At 49.4% G+C, this 22,737-nt stretch overlaps 1 protein-coding gene across 1 annotated transcript; it reads left to right on the forward strand.

Moving 5' to 3' along the window:
• The first annotated feature begins 2,804 nt into the window (after window positions 1–2,804).
• On the forward strand, window positions 2,805–7,124 carry LOC135808147 (uncharacterized protein K02A2.6-like). Its single transcript, XM_065321293.1, has one exon. The coding sequence runs from the start codon at window positions 2,805–2,807 to the stop codon at window positions 7,122–7,124; it is 4,320 nt and encodes a 1,439-aa protein (XP_065177365.1).
• The last annotated feature ends 15,613 nt before the right edge of the window (window positions 7,125–22,737 follow it).

The following is a 22,737-nucleotide window of genomic DNA, read 5'->3' on the forward strand; positions in this document are numbered from 1 at the left end:
GTCGTATAAACGGGGTTAAACAACTCCCTGGTGTCTACACTGTTCAGAACAGCCAGAACTTTTACTTCATAATGATGATATGCATGTACATGTAGTTTACAGTAGAATTATTCCCTTGTCCACTCAGTGCACAATACACATTTTCATCATATTGTGAGAGCCGTGTGCCAATAGCCCCGGTGAGAAGGCAGTCTTGCCTGTTCATATGGTGAAGTAAAATAAAGAAACAACAACAACAACAATACAGCAAAAAAAAAAAAAGCGGGGATTCCTTACAATGGAGACAGAATGAGAATTTTTCCAACTGCAGAGACTCCGTGTAGCAAAACACAGCCGTGCTGGAACTTCATATTGATGATATGCATATAGGTTCACAGTAGAATTGTGAACTGGTACTTTACAACTGTCCCAGCTTCCGACACTGGAAGTGATGAAAACTGCGGTCAAGAGGCTGTGCACGCTCTGTATGACCAAGAGTACATAACCCCTTGGTTGATATTGTACTCTTGGTATGACCAGGGATCCCGCACGGTGGTACATGGTTTGGCTGCACCGTTTTTTTCGGAAATCGGCGCCGATCGTTTATTACTGCCTGTCTGAAATAAGTGCCACATCATTTCTGGGCCACGTTTTGTGATGATTTTTAAATCTCACACAGCACTGACACAATCAAGTCTTTCTCTGTTGTTACTCGCAGTTTCGTGTTATTCTGAGAAAGGGGGCAGAGGTGATGCAGGCTCAACATTTCAGTGGCGGGAGGAAGAGGAGTACGATGCGATACATGTGTGCATCATTGTTGGTCGACGGCATGTTACATTGCGGAGGGCGCACTGTGTTTGGAAACAGTGTCCCTTACTTGTTTTCAACAGAACAAGGCTTATCTAATGACTAATGTGTGTGTGTGTGTGTGTGTGTGTGTGTGTGTGTGTGTGTGTGTGTGTGTGTGTGTGTGTGTGTGTGTGTGTGTGTGTGTGTGTGTGTGGGTGGGTGGGTGGGTGGGTGTGTGGGTGGGTGTGGGTGTGTGTGGGTGGCGGTCAATTCATCAGCCTTGCAAGCTGTTGAATGGTGTAATCCCAGCACAAGTTGCTATGTCTAACATAGCTGTTCGCTATCATCGCTTCCGCGATGGGCAGGTCTGAGGTCTGAGGTGTGTGTGTGTGTGTGTGTGTGTGTGTGTGTGTGTGTGTGTGTGTGTGTGTGTGTGTGTGTGTGTGTGTGTGTGTGTGTGTGTGTGTGTGTGTGTGTGTGTGTGTGTGTGTGTGTGCATCATGTACAATGTACCACATGCACTGTTACCTGGTGATACAGTTCACATGTGTCGGAGGGTGTAGAGGAAGAATGTAGCCTCTTTTTCGAGCAAAAGAAACCGTGACATTGGATGAAAATGCAATACAAACGGAGGGTGTATAGGAAATGGTGATGTTAGGCCTTGTGGATAGTGTGAATTGAATGTAGAGGATAAAGTGAACCGTGACCATAGTGGAACATGATAAAGATGGGTAGACTGTTTGTTTCCCTTGTCCCCCCAGGCCCTACAGCAATATTTCCTGGCTAGAACCCCGTGATATTACTATTTACAGTTTTGTCGGCCTACTAGTACATGTAGCTAGCTCGAAGATCTCCAACTTTTCAAGTGCATGGCCACAGAAGGTCACCTTGACGTTGAAGGTATCATGTCGTCAAATTGGGATAATGCTGGATCATGGAAACTTCCCGACGACAGACCAGCCATGCTGTCACAGTTCAAGTGAGTGGTCTGCGTTCAGATCCTAGGCGCAACTTGACAATTCTGCGTTCTTCTCGCTTTAGGCTTTCATTCGTTGAAATTGTCATCACCATAACCCCATAGTAACATACACTAGGAACTGAACGGCACATGAATCATGGTAGAGGCATGTGCATGGTTGCACTCATGTTGTTTTTACCGATGTTTTTAGTTCACAATGCGGTGCGTCACGTTGGCAAAGTGGTTTGGGTAGAGCGTGATTGGCCTTCCAAACACGAGATTCTGGGTTCGAAACCCAGTTTGTGTGAAGATCATTTTCCACCCCTAGGTCCCATCTTGGAGTGGAAGCCTGACATCGGTCCAAAAGTCAAAGGCGACCAAGGTGAGCAGATGAGCACTGCCCTCCGCACAATGTTGAGCTCATTCAAACAGGAAGTCTCTAACATGTCCTGCCCCCAGATAGTGGGCGACATTTACCCGAACAGTTAACTCAATTCTGCATGGTGAGTTTTCAATTTTAGTAAATAATAAAACATTCACAGATATCAGGGGCATGCATTCAATAGGCACAGAGCAAGGTATCGAGAAGGAGAACGGAAAAATAGTATAATATAAAAATTGCACTGATTCGCGAACAGCGCGGGTCAAGAACAGCCTTCACGCTTCCGTGAGACGGTTAGGGGAGGGATGGGGAGGGGAGGAGGGACGGGGGATGGGGGGAGGGACGGGAGGGGGAGAGACGGGTGATGTGTACCTATATTCATTACGTCATAGTTGTACTGCATGCACGCACACACACGGATTAGTTGAGTGTGCTTCTTTTTCCTGTTGTTCTTTCTCATGACATGTTTTGTTTCCGTTCCCAAGTCTTCACGAATAAATAGTAACGTATCATGGCGCAGTGAACTTGTTCTTTCCTGTGTCCGTGCCTTGTGTCCGCACCTTGTAGTGTTTGCACGGGCCCAGTTGTTTTTTCCGTGTGAAGTAATAGTTTCCGCGATCGAAACTCTGTCTCAGTTGAATTATTTTAGTAGTGTATTAAATTTTGTTCGTACTCGTGGACGCGTGACTAATCGTAATGGAACAATCACAGGACGATACCGGATTTGACCTGTCCTCCGCGACCGAGCGACAGCAGGAATCTCAAATGGGTGTCCTGATGAAATTTATGGAGCAGCAGATGCGTGCAGCTGAGGCTCGTGATAAGGCGATGCAAGATCTGTTCAAGAATGTTCAGAGCAGGTCGCTATCACCATCGCAGCCTCAGTTCACTCCGCAGCCCTCAGCACCAGCTCAGTCCACCTCGCAGACCTCAGCACCACGGCCAGTGAACAGTGTTTCCTGCCCACACGTATTGTCGTCTGCGACGCTGGCTGATTTTCACTCCTTCGTTGAAAGCTGGAGAGATTTTAGTGTTTGCCAGCATTTGGCCAGCCAGGCTCGTGAGGCCAGAGTGGCAACACTCCGTCAGTGTTTCGATGAGGAGCTGCGACGTTTTATCCGAGAGGATATTATCTGCATACCAGCTTCAGCTGACGTCGACCTGATGCTGGAGCGCATTCAGGCGTATATCAGACGGCAACGTAATCCACTGTTGGACCGCATAGATTTTTTCCAGCGTGTCCAGCAAGCTGGAGAATCATTTAATGCGTTTTACACAGCCCTGTGTGAACTACAAAGTGCATGCGACTTCTTGTCACACAGCCTATGTGGAACGTGTGATGCTCGCTGCTGTGCGCAGTGCAAAGGCCTCGGCCGTACCCTCAAGGAGGAATCTCTGCGCGACCGCGTCGTAATTGGTGTGCGGAACGATGAGACGCGACACAAGTTGCTCGCAACTCATGGTCTCACGCTCGACCAGGCTGTCACCCTCTGTCGGACGGAGGAAGCAGCATACCACACTAAGGCACACATGCCCAGTCCTGGCCTCCAGGCAAGTGCTGCCAAGCAGTCGGCGTACAAGCAGCAGAAACGTCACAAGCCAGCTGACTCTAAGCCAAGTGAGACATCAAGTGCGACCAAGTTCACTTGTCCGAATTGTGGTCGCTCTGAGCACACGAAATCTGTATGTCCTGCCAAGGGCAAGAAGTGCAACTCCTGTCACGGCATTGGGCATTTTCAGCGAATGTGCAAGAGCCAGAAACAGCCGAAGACTAGCTCTGCTGCCAAGCTTGGACAGCTGAAGCTACAGCGTGCGTCTCGCGTGGACCGTCGCACAGTACCTGTTTCGACCATGCTGCAAACAGAGGATCAGCCATCCCAACTGTCCTGGACACCAGACACAGGCAGTGACGTTGATGCCATTGGCGAGGAGCACCTCACGCAGATCGGTGGGTTCGTCGAGAACTTAGATGACGACCACGACTGTGTGCAGGCTGTGACCGGTGAGCCGCTATGCAACCTGGCCAAAATACGTGCGACTCTACGAGTCGGTGAGACGCAGCATGAAACCGTCATCCATGTGTACAAGGGTCTACACGATGCCCTGCTCTCTCATACCTCATTGCGTGCGCTGAAGTTTCTCCCACCTGATTGGCCAGTCCAATTCACCGCTGAACACGAGGGTGCATCTTCACCCAAGATCTGTGCAGCTGTTTCGTCATGCGCTCGTCCTAGTGATGCTGAGTTAGCGCGGACACGTGAGCAGCTCCTGCAAGAGTTCGCTGACGTTTTCTCGGATTCCGGTCTTAAGCCAATGGAAGGTCCGCCAATGGAAATTGAGCTACAGCATGATTCTAAGCCTTCCTGTGTGCACACTGCTCGACCAATACCGTATGCATTCCGTGACCAGATCAAGACTCAGCTCGACGGCATGGTCAGCGACGGGATTATTGAACCAGTGACGGAGCCCAGTGAATGGTGCCATCCGATTGTCATAGTAGACAAGAAGGGCAGCACTGAGAAGCGCCTCACAGTTGACTTCAAGCGGCTGAACGACCAAGTCCGTCGTCCCGCGCATCCCGTACATACGGCACGTGACGTTGTCTCTGGAGTTGGCTCTGCTAAGTTCTTTACGAAGCTCGATGCAAGGCACGGCTACTGGCAGATTCCTCTCAGTGACACTGCTCAGGAATTCACCACGTTTATCACCCCGTACGGCAGATATCGTTATCTACGGAACCCGCAGGGTCTAATATCTGCTGGGGATGAGTTCAACCGGCGCACTGATGCTGCGTTCTCTGCCATCCCGCGTCTCGGCAAGGTAGTCGATGATTGCCTAGCGTACGACGACGACTTTCTGTCGCATGTCAGCCACGTGCGCGAGATTCTGCTCTGCGCCAGGGAGCATGGTATCACGTTCAGCCCCGCCAAGTTTGTGTTCGGTACGCAACGTATCCATTTCTGCGGCTACAACGTCACGCCTGATGGCTGGGTCGTCGACGATGATAAGACGTCCGGTATTCGCCAGTTTCCAGTACCCGCCAACAGAACCGATCTCCGTTCGTTCCTCGGTCTAGTGAACCAATGTGGTGAGTTCACTCCACATCTAGCCGAGTTGACCAATCCTCTGCGTGGCCTGCTCAAGACCTCCCGTGAGTTCATGTGGGACGCTAGCCACACTGCAGCGTTTGAACGGACACAGGAAGCTCTCTTGTCTCCTCCGGTTCTCGCTTTCTATCAAGTTGGTCAAGACCTCCGGCTTGAAACCGATGCATCCGCTCTAAGAGGTCTCGGATTCGTGCTTTGGCAAAAGCAGAATGATCAGTGGCGTATTATTCAGTGTGGATCCCGCTACCTGTCTGATGCTGAAACACGTTATGCTGTCATCGAGTTGGAAATGCTCGCTGTAGTATGGGCCGTGCGCAAATGCCGCATCTACCTGTCTGGTGCGCCATTTGAAGTCGTCACCGACCACAAGCCCCTGATTCCGATCATCAACTCATATTCGTTGGATCAGATCGAGAACCCGCGTCTTCTACGATTACGCCTCAAGCTCCAAGCCTATCAGCTGCAGGCATCTTGGCGAAAAGGTTCTGAAAATGCCTTCGCCGATGCGCTGTCCCGGAATCCTGTTGGCATTCCTTCCACCACTGATGAGCTTGGTGAAGCCCCGTCGCTTCATTGCCGCAGCATTCAGATCTGCATGGTGCACTCGGACACTGAGCCGAATGCGAATCTCAAGGTTGCAGAGCTGCGGGAAGCTGCAGCTGCAGATGCCACGTACCAGTCATTGATTGAATGTATCTTGACTGGATTCCCTGATTGCCAGCAGAAGTTGCCTGCTCCGTTACGTGCGTACTGGAATGGACGTGAGCATCTCTCCGTCGACCATGGCATTGTGTTGAAGGGCAACCGCATTGTTGTTCCTGAATCATTGCGTGCTCAGGTATTGCACAACCTCCACGCTTCACACCAAGGCCTAGTGCGTACTAAGTCTCGTGCGCGTCAGCTTGTATACTGGTCCGGTATCACCAAGGACATTGATACACTCGTTCGTTCTTGTCCTGCTTGCCGCGAACACCAGTCGTCCCAGCCAGCTGAGCCCCTGCTGAACGACCGAACCCCAACACTCCCGTTTGAATGTGCATCTGCCGATTTGTTCACTTGTCAAGGTCACGACTTTCTTGTGTATGCAGATCGTTTGACCGGTTGGCCCTGTGTCGCGCGTACTGGCCGCACCACCTCATCGCATGACGTGATACTCGCATTCCGTCGCTGGTTCTCTGATGTTGGTGTTCCTGCTGTGCTGTGTACAGATGGTGGTCCCCAGTTCTCCTCGCATAAGTTTGCTGAGTTTTGTAAGCGCTGGCAGGTAAACCATGTCATGTCCTCTCCCCACTACCCGCAGAGTAATGGGCACGCCGAAGCTGCTGTCAAAGCCATGAAGCGTCTTATCACCAAGACAACCGTGAATGGCAATCTTGACACAGATGACTTCCGCCGAGGGCTACTGGAATGGCGAAACACACCTGGCTCCTCTGGTCAGAGCCCCGCTGAGCTCCTATATGGCCGCTCTCTCCAGTCATTCGTCATTGCACATTGGAGGGAGTTTGATTCATCCTGGCTCTCCAAAGCGACGACACGTGATGAGACTGCCATGCCATCCGACGATTCCGTCACAGACAAGTCGTCAACTCGTCCCTCGTTGCCGCAGCTCCGCCTCGGCACCCACGTGGATGTTCAGCATCCGCGCACCAAGCAGTGGTCTATTCGTGGGGTCATTGTTGCTGTCGGTAATCATCGGGACTACCTAGTGAAGTTGCCGAGTGGTCGCATTTATTGGCGGAACCGCAGATTCCTGCGTCCGTATCGCCCACTTGTGCCTGCACCGCTTGTTGTCCAACCGGCTGCTGCTGACGCCTCTTCCCCGCCGCCGCCGTCCCGCCGCAGCGCACGTCAGCGCAAGCCACCCCAGCGTTTAAACATTGGTTCGCATCATGGACAGTCCTATGATTGACACTCTTGATCACTAATGTCAATTTCTGCTGTCTCTGCTTTGTTGTTTTCATTCTTCATTTTGTTTTATTTATGATAGATGTTGCTGTCACAGGTTTCGCAACATCTCGAAGGGGCGTGATGTGTATCTATATTCATTACGTCATAGTTGTACTGCATGCACGCACACACACGGATTAGTTGAGCGTGCTTCTTTTTCCTGTTGTTCTTTCTCATGACATGTTTTGTTTCCGTTCCCAAGTCTTAACGAATAAATAGTAACGTATCAACGGGGAGAGTAGGGGAGGGGGAGGGGGAGGGGGAGGGGAGGGTGATAGTATAAACTACTTGTAAAACGAGTAAAAAGACTTGGGGGACAAAACTGCTCCGCAAATTCACGTTTCCGACCATGACCCACTCCGCCTGGTAGAAAGAAGCAATAGCACTGTGTGCAAGCCATCAATGAGTAGCGGACTATGTAAGAGGCTGATCTATGTACAAATAACAAAAAGATGTGAACACCGATGCCACACATCTGCAGTAGCATGTTTTGCTGTCTCAGTGGCTCTCTCTCTCACTCTCTCTCTCTCTCACTCTCTCTCTCTCTCTCTCTCTCGTGGACCGATCATGCCAGCTTGGGAAGAAGGCGAATGGATGATTCGCTGCTTAGTTCGGCACGGAAGGAAACTGGGAAGAGACTGTTATCAATGCTGATCGTATCCGTCGCGCCAGTACGCTCGTGCAGGGCAATTGCCGTGTGCGCTGTGGTATCTAGTGTTAACTGAATGATGTCACCTTCCTTCCATGGCTGACCCAAGGCACCGCCGATTGTATGCCCCATAGTTGGAGCATTTGGTGCCCATCCAGTGAACTTGTTCTCGTAGTGCTGCCACTCGCCGGAGTTCACGATGGCTGTACTAGTGCTTGCAAAGCCCAGGAAAGGCAGACCAGATACGATTTCCACATGGTACATAACTGGCGGATGTCTGGCTGTGACGCTGTACCACTTGTTCCTCGTAACGGCGAGATTCCGGGTTGCCACTTGACCCTTTTTGGAAATGACGACAGACTTTGACTTCGCACCATTATTGAAGTTGACGACTTGGCAAGCGGACGCATCCACTCCACCGCCCTTGTCACTGGCAGACGTTGCTTGGTCCGGCGAGGGCCATTTTAGAAGCTTGGCACCTCGCTCCAGTTCAGGTTCAAATTGGAAGCTCAGGTTGTAGTCTTCTGCGGTATCTCTGGGTTTCTTCTCACCGGATTTCTCTTCCTCTTGCACTTCATCGCACTTGTCCCTATCTGTATCGCCGGTGCTGCTGCTGCGGCCGAAGTTGGAGAGAACCTGTAATGCATCAATGTCATCAAGTTGTTTGCTGAGGTGAAGGGCAGCGTTGTATCGACGAAGCTCATCTTCTCTGCAGCTCTGGATCTCTTCCAATTGCTTGACAACGCTCCAACGTGCTCGGTCTAAGTCACGACGTAACTCATCACCTCTTCCCTCAATGATCTTCACAGCAGCCGCCACGTCAGCATTGATCTTGGCAGATATGCTCTCAGTCTCGGCGTTGATGGTGTCAATGCGGGCTTTGACTGCCTCGATCCCTTCCGACAAGCGACATACTTTAGGTTCGCATCCTTCCTCCTGAAGATCTCTCAGATCTTTAGCAGCCGTGGCTATCTCAACAACTTCGTGATCTCTATGTTCAGTGTTCAGATCGCCTGGCTGGCATATATCACACATCAACACATTGCAGGACTTACAATAGGATCGTAGATCTTCATTGTGCAGCACGCACCGGTCACTAGTATTAGACCTACGGTTCAATGAAACGGCGATCATCTCGTGGTCACGGCGACTCTTTCTCCGTCGGTGCGCTACCGAGTGAATGCTGCAGAGCAGAAGATCGCACGTCAAGCAGTGCATTTCAGCAGGTTCGTCCGCATCTTCGCATTCCGAATTCTGGCAAAAAGATGCCTCGCCCAGGCTCGGCTGCAAAACACTTGGGTCAGACGCATCTTGCTCATCGCTGTGTGGACTCACAGTCGATTGCTGGGTCGGCCAGCTAACGAGGCATTCGGTGAGTTTACGACCTGGACCAGGGTCTGGTGTAACTGCTTGACATCGAGCACAGCGAATAGTGTTGTTGAAGCGAAGAAACTGCTCTGCACAGGATTTGCACGATACGTGAAGACACTTGAGTATTTTCAATTGACTACCTGCTGCGTGACTGGACTTGCCATCTCTATCGGACTGGCAAAACACGCATTTCCCATCGTCAGGAACAGCCCAGAAATCCGTAGCCACCGCCATTGCAAAATCGTACGGCACAGTCAAACCAAACACACTCAAAACTCAAAGACTTATTCAAATTTGGATCATGCATTGACAACATACCAGTAATTATAATACAATCATTTCCAACGGTTTCAAAATCATTTTTAGCATCACCGGTGCACCACGATCATGAATCATGTCCATGATGTCACTGCACTCGATCATATTCAGATAAATTTTCAGAGTCGATAGCCACCTAGGCTAGAATATACAATCACTAGCATGTATTTCGGGTCACTTCACTCATGTCATGATCATCCGCGTACCGGCCGTATACGCGTACCATGTACCATGCCACGGCTGTTACATGCATGCAGAATCCTGCCACTTCGATCCGGGAACGAGAACTCGGCCGTTGAGTGATTTTCGGGGATTTCCCGTTCTCAAGTTCAAACTGTGGTTCTCAGTTTGCAGCTTTCTGCATCGATTTCGATACTCAAAAGTCCCTTGGAAAGCCGATTTCTTCACCGCGCTGGACTGCAACGCGGCAAAAATATTTCGCCATCACGAGCGCTCCTTGGAGAACCAAATTTTTCTTTCGAGGACGAAGCAGAAGTGCTCCTTTGTTGCTGTCTTCGAATCTTTCGTTTCCTACGCCGTAGCCCTTTCGCTGTTGCTGAGTAGGTGCCCTTTGCCCACGATTTGTGCTGTTGGCGTAGTTTTCCTGGCGCTGGCGTCAGTTTTTCCTTGTGGCATTACCCACCATCTTTCCCTTTCGGTGGATGCCAAGCTCCCGCAGCTGCGTTCTTCCGCCCGCAGTGGCCTTCTGTACGTACTCTTTTTACTGATGTTTGTATGTTATGGATAAGCATCTGGAGAATCTTCAGCTTGTCTGTCGCTTTGGTGGCCAGCGACTGTCCTCAACTAGTCATGGCACGACTTACAGGGTCTCAAATTACCCAGAAGCAGCCAAAGCTGTATTAAAATTGGACATACTGCTTGACAAAAGCAATATTCACCCACCACAAATGTGCAGTAATTGTCACAGAACAATTACTAGATCTTATGAAGAAAATAAGCCTTTATCTGGCTCAGGGGGTTGTGGACCTCTGCAAGAATGGTCTCCACATTCACGCACTGGTTGTGAGCTATGTACAAGGCTCAGCCAACAATGTCAAGGGGGAAGAAAAAAGAAAAAAAAAATTGGTGGTTTGCAATTGCCAAACGCCTCTTCTGAACCTTGCAGTACTAGCTGCTCTACTGCCAAAGCAGATGCATTGTCTGAGCCTTGTGCACAAACGACACCAACACTTCACGAAACATTGCAAACTGTTTCTGCAATAGCTACACCTATATATAAGGCAGATGCTGAGCTTGCGCCGGAACGCTTTGCACAACCGTATGCAGATGTGAAGTGTGCAATTTGTCTCCACATTGCCAACCAAGCAGTGGAGTCACCATGTTGTAGTCATTTATATTGCACACCATGCATTTCCTTCTGGCTAGCTATGAACAACAACTGCCCTCTTTGCAAGAAGGAACTTCATGCACAGCAGTTACTTTCTCCGCACCGTATTGTGGCTGGTATACTTGGCCAGATGGTGTTGCGTTGCGACTTTCATGAGTCTACTTGGGTAGGATGCATGAAGCAAGTACAGCTACAGCATCTTCGTGCACATGTTGCAGAATGTCCCCACAATCCACACACACCATCCACACCACTACCTCCTACAATAACAGCCAGTACTACCTTTAACGATTTGCTTACGGCATCACCATCCAAGCTACGAGGTAATGTGTGTGACACCGGGCTGGCGCACCTTGTTCGAGGTAAAGCCAACAAGGATAGTTTAGAGGTCAGGACAGGTGGGAGGCCCCAGGTTTGGACTAGGACACCCATTCCCATGGTGGACAGTACAGATGCCAGTCCCAGTACGCTGAAGAGAAGAGCATCACATCTAAAAAAACAGCAAGAAACTGTGTGTGGCAGTGTTGCTGGAGCGACAACACAACTCGCTTCCACTTTGAAGAAACTGAGCAAAAGGGATAGTGATGCCCTTCTGGTTGAGGCTGGTCTTCGACCTAGCAGTACAGCTCCTGGCACTGCACTGGCCATTAAAGCAGACCTGCACCTTCCCTGGCACCAGCTCAGGAAACTGCAGAAGTGGTTGGTTTCTTTTGGTGTATGCATGGAGTCCGAACGCACAGTTCGCAAGTCCCTTCAAGACTTGCCAAAGTTCAAAACAGAACTAATTCCCTTTGCTGCACGAGGTGGCAGTGTTTGTCTTGCACCAATGGTGTACATTGAAGATCTTGTGTCCTTCATTACACATCTCCTTGACTTGCACAAGTCTGCAGAGACACTGACCTGGCATGATGGCATGCCAAGTGATGAAATTTGGGTGAAATTGGGGGGTGACCATGGTGGTGGTAGCTTCAAATTCTGCTGCCAAATCTTGAATGTGCCCAACCCCAATGCCCCTCAAAACACAGTGCCAGTATGCTTCTTTACTGCCAAGGATCTTGCAGCCAATCTCGAAACTGCACTTGGCCGCTACAGACCACAGGTTGAGACTTTGCTGAACACAGCATGGGAAGGGAAATGTATCAGACTAGTCTTGTCTGGGGATTACGAGTTCCTTACGACAATTTATGGCCTTTCGGGCTCCAGTGGGGTGCGTCCTTGCTTGTTTTGCCACTGCGAAAAGAAGACCATGCAAGTGGAGAAAGAGCAACGCACTCCCGTCAGCAATCGCAGCCTCGACACACTCTCGAGAGATTTCACTACGTTCACATCTTCTGGTGCTGTCTTACACAATGCAAAGCATCACAACAATGTTATCAGGCATTGTATTTTGCCCATTGCTTTGGAGCAAGTATGTATTCCAGTTTTGCATCTGGATCTTGGCATATTTCCGTACCTTTACGATGCCTTTTGTACTGAGCTACGCGCTCTAGACCTAGACCTAGTTAAGTGTCCAGGCCTAGAAATGGCCGAAACAGACCAAAGTACGTTCCGGTCACTTGTCGAGGCTAGAAATCTAGTGGAAGAAAAAAAAAACACTCTCGCCAAAGCTCAACAAGAGCACCAAGCCATTGCACAGCAGCTGCAGTATGTTATACTGTATGCTCAGCAACATGGTCTGCCTGTACAGTCAGTACAGCTATTGGCGGGTGCATTGCAGGTGCAGTGGAAAGAAAAGCAAACGGCTCTAGAAGAGTCAGAAAAAGACCTGCAAACATTTTCAACAGAGTTTGAAAAGCTAGTTGAAAAGAATGGCAAGGCTGCTGGTCCCTGCTTTTCTTCTCTGGAACAGGTGTTGCAAAAATACAACATTAAAAGGCAAGCCTACCATTCTGGTGCCTTTGTGGGCAACCACATCCACCGTGCTCTTGAGGCAAAGGTGCTCAAAGAGTTGACGTCTGCTCCAGTGCAGGTTGTAAACAGCCGCAGTCTTCAACCGTCAACACCAGCAGCTGAAGCTGAGCTTGCCAATATTGCACAAACAGCTAAAACCCTGCAGGAGAGGTACCATCGTCTGCTTTCTGAGTACGCAGCATGCAGAGCGATCTTCTCAACAAGAACCCCCCTTTCCAACAGCACAAAGGGCACATTGGTCGACCACATTAGAACTTTCCTCGCCACTTGTCGTCAGGAAATCGTCGCCAGGAAGCTGGGCAATATAACGCCTAAATTGCACCTTCTCGAGGAGCATGTAGTGTCCTGTATGGATCACTTCGGCATGGGCTTGTCCCTTCTTGGTGAGCAGGGCATGGAGTCCATCCATGCAGAGATCAACACTTTGGAGAGAAAATTCCTTGCGATCCCATCTCCTTCGGATCGTCTTCGCACGTGCGTAGAGCAGCACTTCCTTGCAACGCTGCCCCAAAACGCAGCTCTCAGGCCGAAAACTGTGCCACGTAAACGGAAGGCAGCTACTACTGAAGACTAATGTCTTCCACAGCGAACTCTTCTTGTCCAGGTTGGGTCTTGGGGCACAGCGCATTTCTTGCTGTGCCGAGCTCTATCTTCTTGAGCGGGTGTTTGGTGGGCCTTCCAACCTGGACATTTTTCGTACTTGGCCAACGACTCGTTTTCCTTGACCCGTGAAAGTCGCTACTGTCCAGCACTGAGAGATAAAACTCTAAAATATGGGCTAGTGCTCGCCAGAGAAACAACAGAAAATTTGATTTTCTGGCCAGCTTCTTGTTCGACTTGCACAGATCGCATGTAGACGCGTACGGGATGCTGGGCACGCGTACGCGAATCCATGGTGATCTACCGTATCCGGATTTATGGCGTATTTTTTCGAAATACGCCGCCATCTTGCCAAATGGGCCTGTCGTAACAGCCGTGCATGCAGGGTCGCGACGTCGGTCGGTCTGTATTATTTTTTATTTTATTTTTTATTTTAGTTGTGCGCGGGCATGTGCATACAGTATACAGTGATACATGACTGTACATTATTGTACAATTATTGTGCTTTTTTTTTTTAAATCTCGGCCAGTGCAGTGCAGTCGGCTACTATACTATCATTTTCGTCTTGGGGGTACACCTGGTACACCATGGTAGACAAGGGGAAGTAGCCATGTAGGAGCGTTAGCCCGCCTTTCGGAACCGGGAGTTGCAGCTCGCTCGACTTGACTCTACTGAGTGCAGAGGACCCACTACACACCTTGATCTGGTGAGCTGCGTCGTGGGGATTTTGCAGTCAGATGTGCGACTGCGGGGCTCGAAGCCGCGACCTCTCGGGTCGCAGGCAAGTGCAGTACCCAATGTACTACCGGGGATATCATTATCGAATAGCTTTTCTCCATCAAGCCAGCTAAGTCGATCAAATCTGACTGTAGTCGATCCAGCGCAGTCATTGTCCCATCAGATCCAGGCTCTCACCTACCAAAAAGTCCTTGAAAACTTCTGTCAATGAGCGACGCAGTGGCGGAGCTGATGCTGTTTCAGGACCGATTGCGAATCGGAGATACATGTAGAAGACAACGTTTCGTCGTCACCAAGTGCTGCATCCTGGCTGCTTCTGAGGTCGATGTCTGGACTTCTTTTTTTTGGGGGGGGGGGGGGTCGCGTGTGTACATACATGTACATGTATGCACATAATCATTTGCATGCCCTAAAAAATTGCGGTCGGGTGTTTTGTTTGTTTTGTTTGTTTGTTTATTTAGAGTCGAAGAACAAACAGACAAATTTGCCTAATTACAATCATGATATTGACTAAAAGGAAAATAAAGTATAAAAGGCCAATGAAGGTAATGATACTGAGTAGAGTGGGTAATGATACTGAGTAGAGTGGGTAATGATACTGAGTAGAGTGGGTAATGATACTGAGTAGAGTGGGTAATGATACTGAGTAGAGTGGGTAATGATACTGAGTAGAGTGGGTAATGATACTGAGTAGAGTGGGTAATGATACTGAGTAGAGTGGGTAATGATACTGAGTAGAGTGGGTAATGATACTGAGTAGAGTGGGTAATGATACTGAGTAGAGTGGGTAATGATACTGAGTAGAGTGGGTAATGATACTGAGTAGAGTGGGTAATGATACTGAGTAGAGTGGGTAATGATACTGAGTAGAGTGGGTAATGATACTGAGTAGAGTGGGTAATGATACTGAGTAGAGTGGGTAATGATACTGAGTAGAGTGGGTAATGATACTGAGTAGAGTGGGTAATGATACTGAGTAGAGTGGGTAATGATACTGAGTAGAGTGGGTAATGATACTGAGTAGAGTGGGTAATGATACTGAGTAGAGTGGGTAATGATACTGAGTAGAGTGGGTAATGATACTGAGTAGAGTGGGTAATGATACTGAGTAGAGTGGGTAATGATACTGAGTAGAGTGGGTAATGATACTGAGTAGAGTGGGTAATGATACTGAGTAGAGTGGGTAATGATACTGAGTAGAGTGGGTAATGATACTGAGTAGAGTGGGTAATGATACTGAGTAGAGTGGGTAATGATACTGAGTAGAGTGGGTAATGATACTGAGTAGAGTGGGTAATGATACTGAGTAGAGTGGGTAATGATACTGAGTAGAGTGGGTAATGATACTGAGTAGAGTGGGTAATGATACTGAGTAGAGTGGGTAATGATACTGAGTAGAGTGGGTAATGATACTGAGTAGAGTGGGTAATGATACTGAGTAGAGTGGGTAATGATACTGAGTAGAGTGGGTAATGATACTGAGTAGAGTGGGTAATGATACTGAGTAGAGTGGGTAATGATACTGAGTAGAGTGGGTAATGATACTGAGTAGAGTGGGTAATGATACTGAGTAGAGTGGGTAATGATACTGAGTAGAGTGGGTAATGATACTGAGTAGAGTGGGTAATGATACTGAGTAGAGTGGGTAATGATACTGAGTAGAGTGGGTAATGATACTGAGTAGAGTGGGTAATGATACTGAGTAGAGTGGGTAATGATACTGAGTAGAGTGGGTAATGATACTGAGTAGAGTGGGTAATGATACTGAGTAGAGTGGGTAATGATACTGAGTAGAGTGGGTAATGATACTGAGTAGAGTGGGTAATGATACTGAGTAGAGTGGGTAATGATACTGAGTAGAGTGGGTAATGATACTGAGTAGAGTGGGTAATGATACTGAGTAGAGTGGGTAATGATACTGAGTAGAGTGGGTAATGATACTGAGTAGAGTGGGTAATGATACTGAGTAGAGTGGGTAATGATACTGAGTAGAGTGGGTAATGATACTGAGTAGAGTGGGTAATGATACTGAGTAGAGTGGGTAATGATACTGAGTAGAGTGGGTAATGATACTGAGTAGAGTGGGTAATGATACTGAGTAGAGTGGGTAATGATACTGAGTAGAGTGGGTAATGATACTGAGTAGAGTGGGTAATGATACTGAGTAGAGTGGGTAATGATACTGAGTAGAGTGGGTAATGATACTGAGTAGAGTGGGTAATGATACTGAGTAGAGTGGGTAATGATACTGAGTAGAGTGGGTAATGATACTGAGTAGAGTGGGTAATGATACTGAGTAGAGTGGGTAATGATACTGAGTAGAGTGGGTAATGATACTGAGTAGAGTGGGTAATGATACTGAGTAGAGTGGGTAATGATACTGAGTAGAGTGGGTAATGATACTGAGTAGAGTGGGTAATGATACTGAGTAGAGTGGGTAATGATACTGAGTAGAGTGGGTAATGATACTGAGTAGAGTGGGTAATGATACTGAGTAGAGTGGGTAATGATACTGAGTAGAGTGGGTAATGATACTGAGTAGAGTGGGTAATGATACTGAGTAGAGTGGGTAATGATACTGAGTAGAGTGGGTAATGATACTGAGTAGAGTGGGTAATGATACTGAGTAGAGTGGGTAATGATACTGAGTAGAGTGGGTAATGATACTGAGTAGAGTGGGTAATGATACTGAGTAGAGTGGGTAATGATACTGAGTAGAGTGGGTAATGATACTGAGTAGAGTGGGTAATGATACTGAGTAGAGTGGGTAATGATACTGAGTAGAGTGGGTAATGATACTGAGTAGAGTGGGTAATGATACTGAGTAGAGTGGGTAATGATACTGAGTAGAGTGGGTAATGATACTGAGTAGAGTGGGTAATGATACTGAGTAGAGTGGGTAATGATACTGAGTAGAGTGGGTAATGATACTGAGTAGAGTGGGTAATGATACTGAGTAGAGTGGGTAATGATACTGAGTAGAGTGGGTAATGATACTGAGTAGAGTGGGTAATGATACTGAGTAGAGTGGGTAATGATACTGAGTAGAGTGGGTAATGATACTGAGTAGAGTGGGTAATGATACTGAGTAGAGTGGGTAATGATACTGAGTAGAGTGGGTAATGATACTGAGTAGAGTGGGTAATGATACTGAGTAGAGTGGGTAATGATACTGAGTAGAGTGGGTAATGATACTGAGTAGAGTGGGTAATGATACTGAGTAGAGTGGGTAATGATACTGAGTAGAGTGGGTAATGATACTGAGTAGAGTGGGTAATGATACTGAGTAGAGTGGGTAATGATACTGAGTAGAGTGGGTAATGATACTGAGTAGAGTGGGTAATGATACTGAGTAGAGTGGGTAATGATACTGAGTAGAGTGGGTAATGATACTGAGTAGAGTGGGTAATGATACTGAGTAGAGTGGGTAATGATACTGAGTAGAGTGGGTAATGATACTGAGTAGAGTGGGTAATAAAGTATTAAAAGCCAGTTAGGCCAGTAAAGGAAATGATAATACAGCGGGCAGTGGCATTACTGAAAAGCAGCATGTGCTGGGAGGGATCGCATGAATCGCTGGTTGTCAACACCAAGACAAGAGGGAAACATCGAAGACTTTTACCACCTAGTACACCAGTTGCTGTTTGTGGAACGCACTGCTGTTAGCATTTCACGTCTTACGGCAGACTACAACGCGACAGTACATGGAACTGCTAGGAATGACAGAACCAAAGCTGCTATCACAGAACGGTTTGGTGAATCTGTCACTTTTGTGCGCCGTCCGTCCCGGAACAGGGCTGAGCTAGTTTTCGCTAATGCCCATGCCAGTGAGATAATAGCCAGTTTGTATGCCGAGGTGGAAGAGGCGAGGGATTCGGATGGGGTTGATGATGATATTTGGGTGGAGGAGGACAATGCAGCTAACACTTCAGGAGGTGAAGGTGTTGTAGCACAAGATCGGCTGCGTATTGTATATCACGCCGCACGTTTTTTACAGACTGCGTGCCAGGAGACAAAGGCCCAAGAGTCAAGCGGGGAAATCCCAACAGTTGCTGAAGCAAACGCATGCTTACCCAGCCTACTCCACAACTTTCTGGCTTGGGTAGTGACTGACCAGCATCATGATGACATCGGTCAGGACAAAGTTGATTTGGATGAGCAGCTGCAACGTCACGTCTCCTCCATTGGCCAGGATCTGCTGTATATTACATCAGGACTGCCGTGCCCCAAACATGTTGTTCTGGGACTGACCCTACATCACCTCTACCGGAGCGAGAAGCTGCTGAAAATGCTTAACCGGTTTGGGCACACCATTGCCTACTCCCAGGTTTTGGAAAGGGAGACTGCTATGGCAGAGCGGCGAGTGCGAGACGGGCACATAGTGGATGCGTTACCGGGTGGCATTGACCCCCACCGGCCATTCTACCATGTAGCAGATAATAACGACTTAAAGGAGGAGACTCTTAACGGGAAAGGGACCACACACTGCACCAACACCGTTGTTGTCCAGCCCCGTGCTTCATCAGTAAGCCGCCCTGACAGTGATGTTTCTCCTGCTGAGCCAGCACGAAAACGCAAGCGTACGCTGGCCCTCGAACCTGAGGTTCTTCCCGAATTAGTGTGCCCGACAAAAGTCAACCCAGAGCGCCATGAGGCAGTTGACGTGGAGACGCTGGACACCTCACTGCCTCACTGTTCTGACGCGGTGGCCATGGATGACTTCATCTGGCAGCTTGCACGGGCTTCAAAGGACGGTGACATCGGCAACGTCATTTTGTCCCGCACTGATCAAGACCAGACAGTTCCAGCGTGGTCGGCATTTAATGCCATGCTTCAACGCCAATGCATCCCACCACGGTCTGCCATAGGTTACTGCCCTGTAGTCAACTCGTCACCAACTGACATGTCAACAGTCTACGCCATCCTCAGAAAGTGCCTTGGTCGATGTGCCAATGCTGGCCTCCCATTTAGCATCAATGTAGTGGACCAAGCCATTTACGCAAAGGCATTGGACATTATTAACCACCGGCCTGACGAGTTCTCACCCGTGGTGCTGAGATTGGGAGCGTTTCACGCAGCCTGCACGTTCCTCGCCATCATCGGGAAGCGTTTCCGTGATGCAGGTCTCCTTGATCTGTTCGTTGAGTCCGGGATAGCTGGACCATCTTCTGCCTCGTCTGCGTTAGACGGGACTCAATACAACCGAGCTGTGCGTTTGCACAAGGTTGGTGCAGAGGCTTTGCATCGGGTGCGGTGGCAGCAGTTCGTGCAAGATGCGGATCCCACGATCATCAACCTAGCAGCCCTCCGATCTTCACTAACGTCTTCATTCACAGATTGTACATTGTCCAATGCCCATGTGATGGCATACTCTTCCTTTTGTCTCTTTTATATTTTCTACACCTTCATTTGGATTTGATAACAGCCGAAGTTTGTTTCAGATGATGGCCCAGTCACATGGAGAAGCCCACCTACATGTGTATTTCATGTACATTATAATACTTGTGATGAGTACTCTGTTCTTTGCTTCTGATGTACATACGATCCCCAATGTGATTTGACTACAGCTCATTACGAAAGACGATCCATGTATTGGACATAATCTTATCAGTGATTGTAATGCTATTGTATACCAAAGGGCATTCTGAATTGTATTGTGAAACAAGGCCCACAAGAAGTGATAAAGACTGTAAAATGTCCAGGTATATCACGAGGGGAGAGCCTCCCCTTCCACCCCATTCTGCATCGCTAATCGAGGGGCCGAGCACCCCCCTTCTACCCAACTACTGTACTTACAGTGCAATGGTATTGACCTTTTGTATGCACCCAATTGTCGTACTGCGGGCGACCCCAGCATGGGTTCTAGTTGCACGATTATCATCAAACCTTGGATACCGGTGGTTCTTGGTCTTTCTTTGGCAAAGCAAAAAACTGGAACTGCTTACAGCATAGGAAAGGTGGTAAAATTTGAATTTCGACTTCCGTTACCATGGCAACATCAAAATAATAGTATTCCTTTGATTTGGTCAACTTAGGACAAGAATCCCGGGACTAGAGATACATGATAAGAAAGCCCTAGCACCACTCTATCATTTCGTATAGTCAAACCTTGGTACCCTTCTGCTCGGAGCGAAAAGTGCGAATTTTGCACCCTGGCCTGCGGACTATGTGGGATTTTCCTAATGTCGGGCTGGAGCCTGTTCCACAGTGATACACATTGGAATGAGGCAGAATGTGTGCCAGCAGATGTCTTAGTGACTGGAAATTTAAGTGCTCAATTTCCCTGACTACGTGTGGCACGGCCGGCATTAAGAGGACTGAACATATCGGTAAGCAATGTGCTGCATTTACCCTGAAGGCAGCGCCAAGTGTAGCCAAGGAGCTTGTGGCAGTACATAACTTCTAGCGAGTGCAAGCGCAATTGGCAATACAGCGGCGCAGATGGGGATGCAAATGGAGCGTTGTAAACACAGCGGACTGCGCGCTTGAGTAGACGCTCTAGGCGCTCGAGCTGATGTGAGGTGAGGCCAGCAGAGAAACAGTTACACTTCGGAGGCTCCGGCTACGAATGTGACAGTGTGTTAGGCCTCAAATCTTCGCTTTTCAAATAATTCACAGCGATTTAAAGAGAAAATTTACACAAACTCCAACCTCGGTCCCTTGATATTCCCGCCCTTTCCCACACTCCTTTGGCCTTTTTCTTCGCTTCAAATTGTTGCAGTTGCAGATTTATTTCTCTTTGGACGTAGCCGTATAGCCTACATACGTGTTGATTGCAGAGCCATGTCATCCGTTAGTGACCTCCCCAGTCAGGGGACGGCTGGTTCTGCGCGTCCCACGCAGCACGACCCGCTTGTGGCAAATCGTGGAGCTGCAGAGATCCAGAGTGGGAATGCTGTGCCTGAGAGGCCACCACAGCCCACTCAGCGTGATTTGCTTTCTGCCGCATCCCCCACTGTCTGCGGAAGTGGTGGGGTGCCGGCTATGCCCATGCCGCATGGAGGTTACCCGGCCTATGGCCCAGTATGGGTCGTTTTATCTACCACCGCACGGGCTAGCTCCGACTGGAGAGCCGCATGACCCGTTTTCGGCTGCACAGCGGGCTGTAGGGCTCTGTGTTTCCGCCCAGAACGAAGCACTGCCTGGCCCAGGGACTGAGGTCCTGGAGTCCAGCGGTGATGCAGCCAATACTGGCACTAGTAATATCGGAGAGCCTGCAGCCAAACGAGCCGCCAGAGCTCTGGACTTCGCACCGGCCACTGCGGTGGCGAGTCGCAAATTCCTTTTCAACGCCCCTGAGGCGGTGACGAGTTATGTTGAGAAGTATTTTCGGTCTCCGCTCTCTGACGAGCAGCGGAAGGCCATGCACGAGGACCATTCACGGCCTGACACGGCAGCAGCCTATGTGCCCAAGGTGGATGATACAGTATTGCGCTGGGCTGGTTCCCGTTTCCCCAAGACATCCGACTCACAGTGGGCGGCTGTTCAACGTGATGTGGCATCGCTCTCTGGTCCGGCTGCATGTATGCTCTCCGCCCTGGTCGAGGCAGAGGAAGGTGTTCCGGCAGTGGAGGAACTCTCCGTACCATCGGCGGAAGTCAAGGATGTGCTCCAGCGCACACTTGTCCTGGTCGGAGACCTGATGGCTTCGATCAATGGCATCCGCCGCCAGTCCATCATCGAGGCTGTGGACAAAGACGTGGCAAGAGTAACCAAAGGTATCCCACCGCCAGGCACTGGGAAGGAGCTGTTTGGTGAGGAGTTTATCTCAGCCATCTCCACGAAAGTGAAATCCGAGGCGACGTTGAATGAGGCGCAGAGGCTGGCGCGCAAGCCACAGCCAAAGCTGGGTTTTCAGCGAAAGGGGTTCGCGTTCCAGTCATCGCGTACCCCAAAGCTGCATACCTTTTCCAGTCGCCAATACGGCAGGGACCGCCAGCAGCCGCCCCACCGAGGCTCATTTCGCCCCCACCGCGGAAGACCGCAAGGGCAGTGGACACCAGGGTCGAGGGGCAAGTCACCACCTCGCCCTCAGGCCCAGTAGTGGGCCACGCGGGGCAGCTCCGGGAATCGCCAACACCATCATCGGAGCTGCAGCTTCCCGTTCCTTGGCGATGGGAGGTACATCATCCACCTCCACCCGCTGGTCGCATTGCGGTGGCCTGGCAGAACTGGGAGCAACTGACGGCGGACCCATGGGTTCGCAGTACCGTCCGGCATGGCCTGCGCATCCCACTGCTGGCTCGCCCTCATCAGCGGCATGCTCCGAGACATATGCACCTGGCTCAGGCGGAGCAGGTTGCTCTGCAGGAGGTCCTGTCCAACATGGCAGCAGCGGGGGGCATCGAGCCCACTACAGTGCGAGACGCGACATTCAAGAGCACGCACTTCATGGTACCCAAGAGTGGTGGTCGATGGAGGCTAGTGTTCAACCTCAAAGCGCTGAACGAGTTTGTGGACAACTCCCATTTCAACATGGAAACGTTGGCAGTCGTACCCGAGCTAGTTCAGCCGAACTGGTGGTTGGCGAAACTCGATCTGAAGGACGCCTTTCACTCGGTACCGGTGCACATTCACAGCCGACGCCTCCTCCAGTTCATGTGGAACGACCAGGTATGGCAGTACACTTGCCTCCCGTTC

This window comes from Sycon ciliatum, chromosome 2 (assembly GCF_964019385.1).
Source record: "Sycon ciliatum chromosome 2, ocSycCili1.1, whole genome shotgun sequence".
In the NCBI taxonomy this organism is placed as follows: domain Eukaryota; kingdom Metazoa; phylum Porifera; class Calcarea; order Leucosolenida; family Sycettidae; genus Sycon; species Sycon ciliatum.

Coding starts and splice junctions, on each gene's coding strand:
- LOC135808147 (XM_065321293.1), top strand. CDS start 2,805: ATGGAACAATCACAGGACGATACCGGATTTGACCTGTCCTCCGCGACC.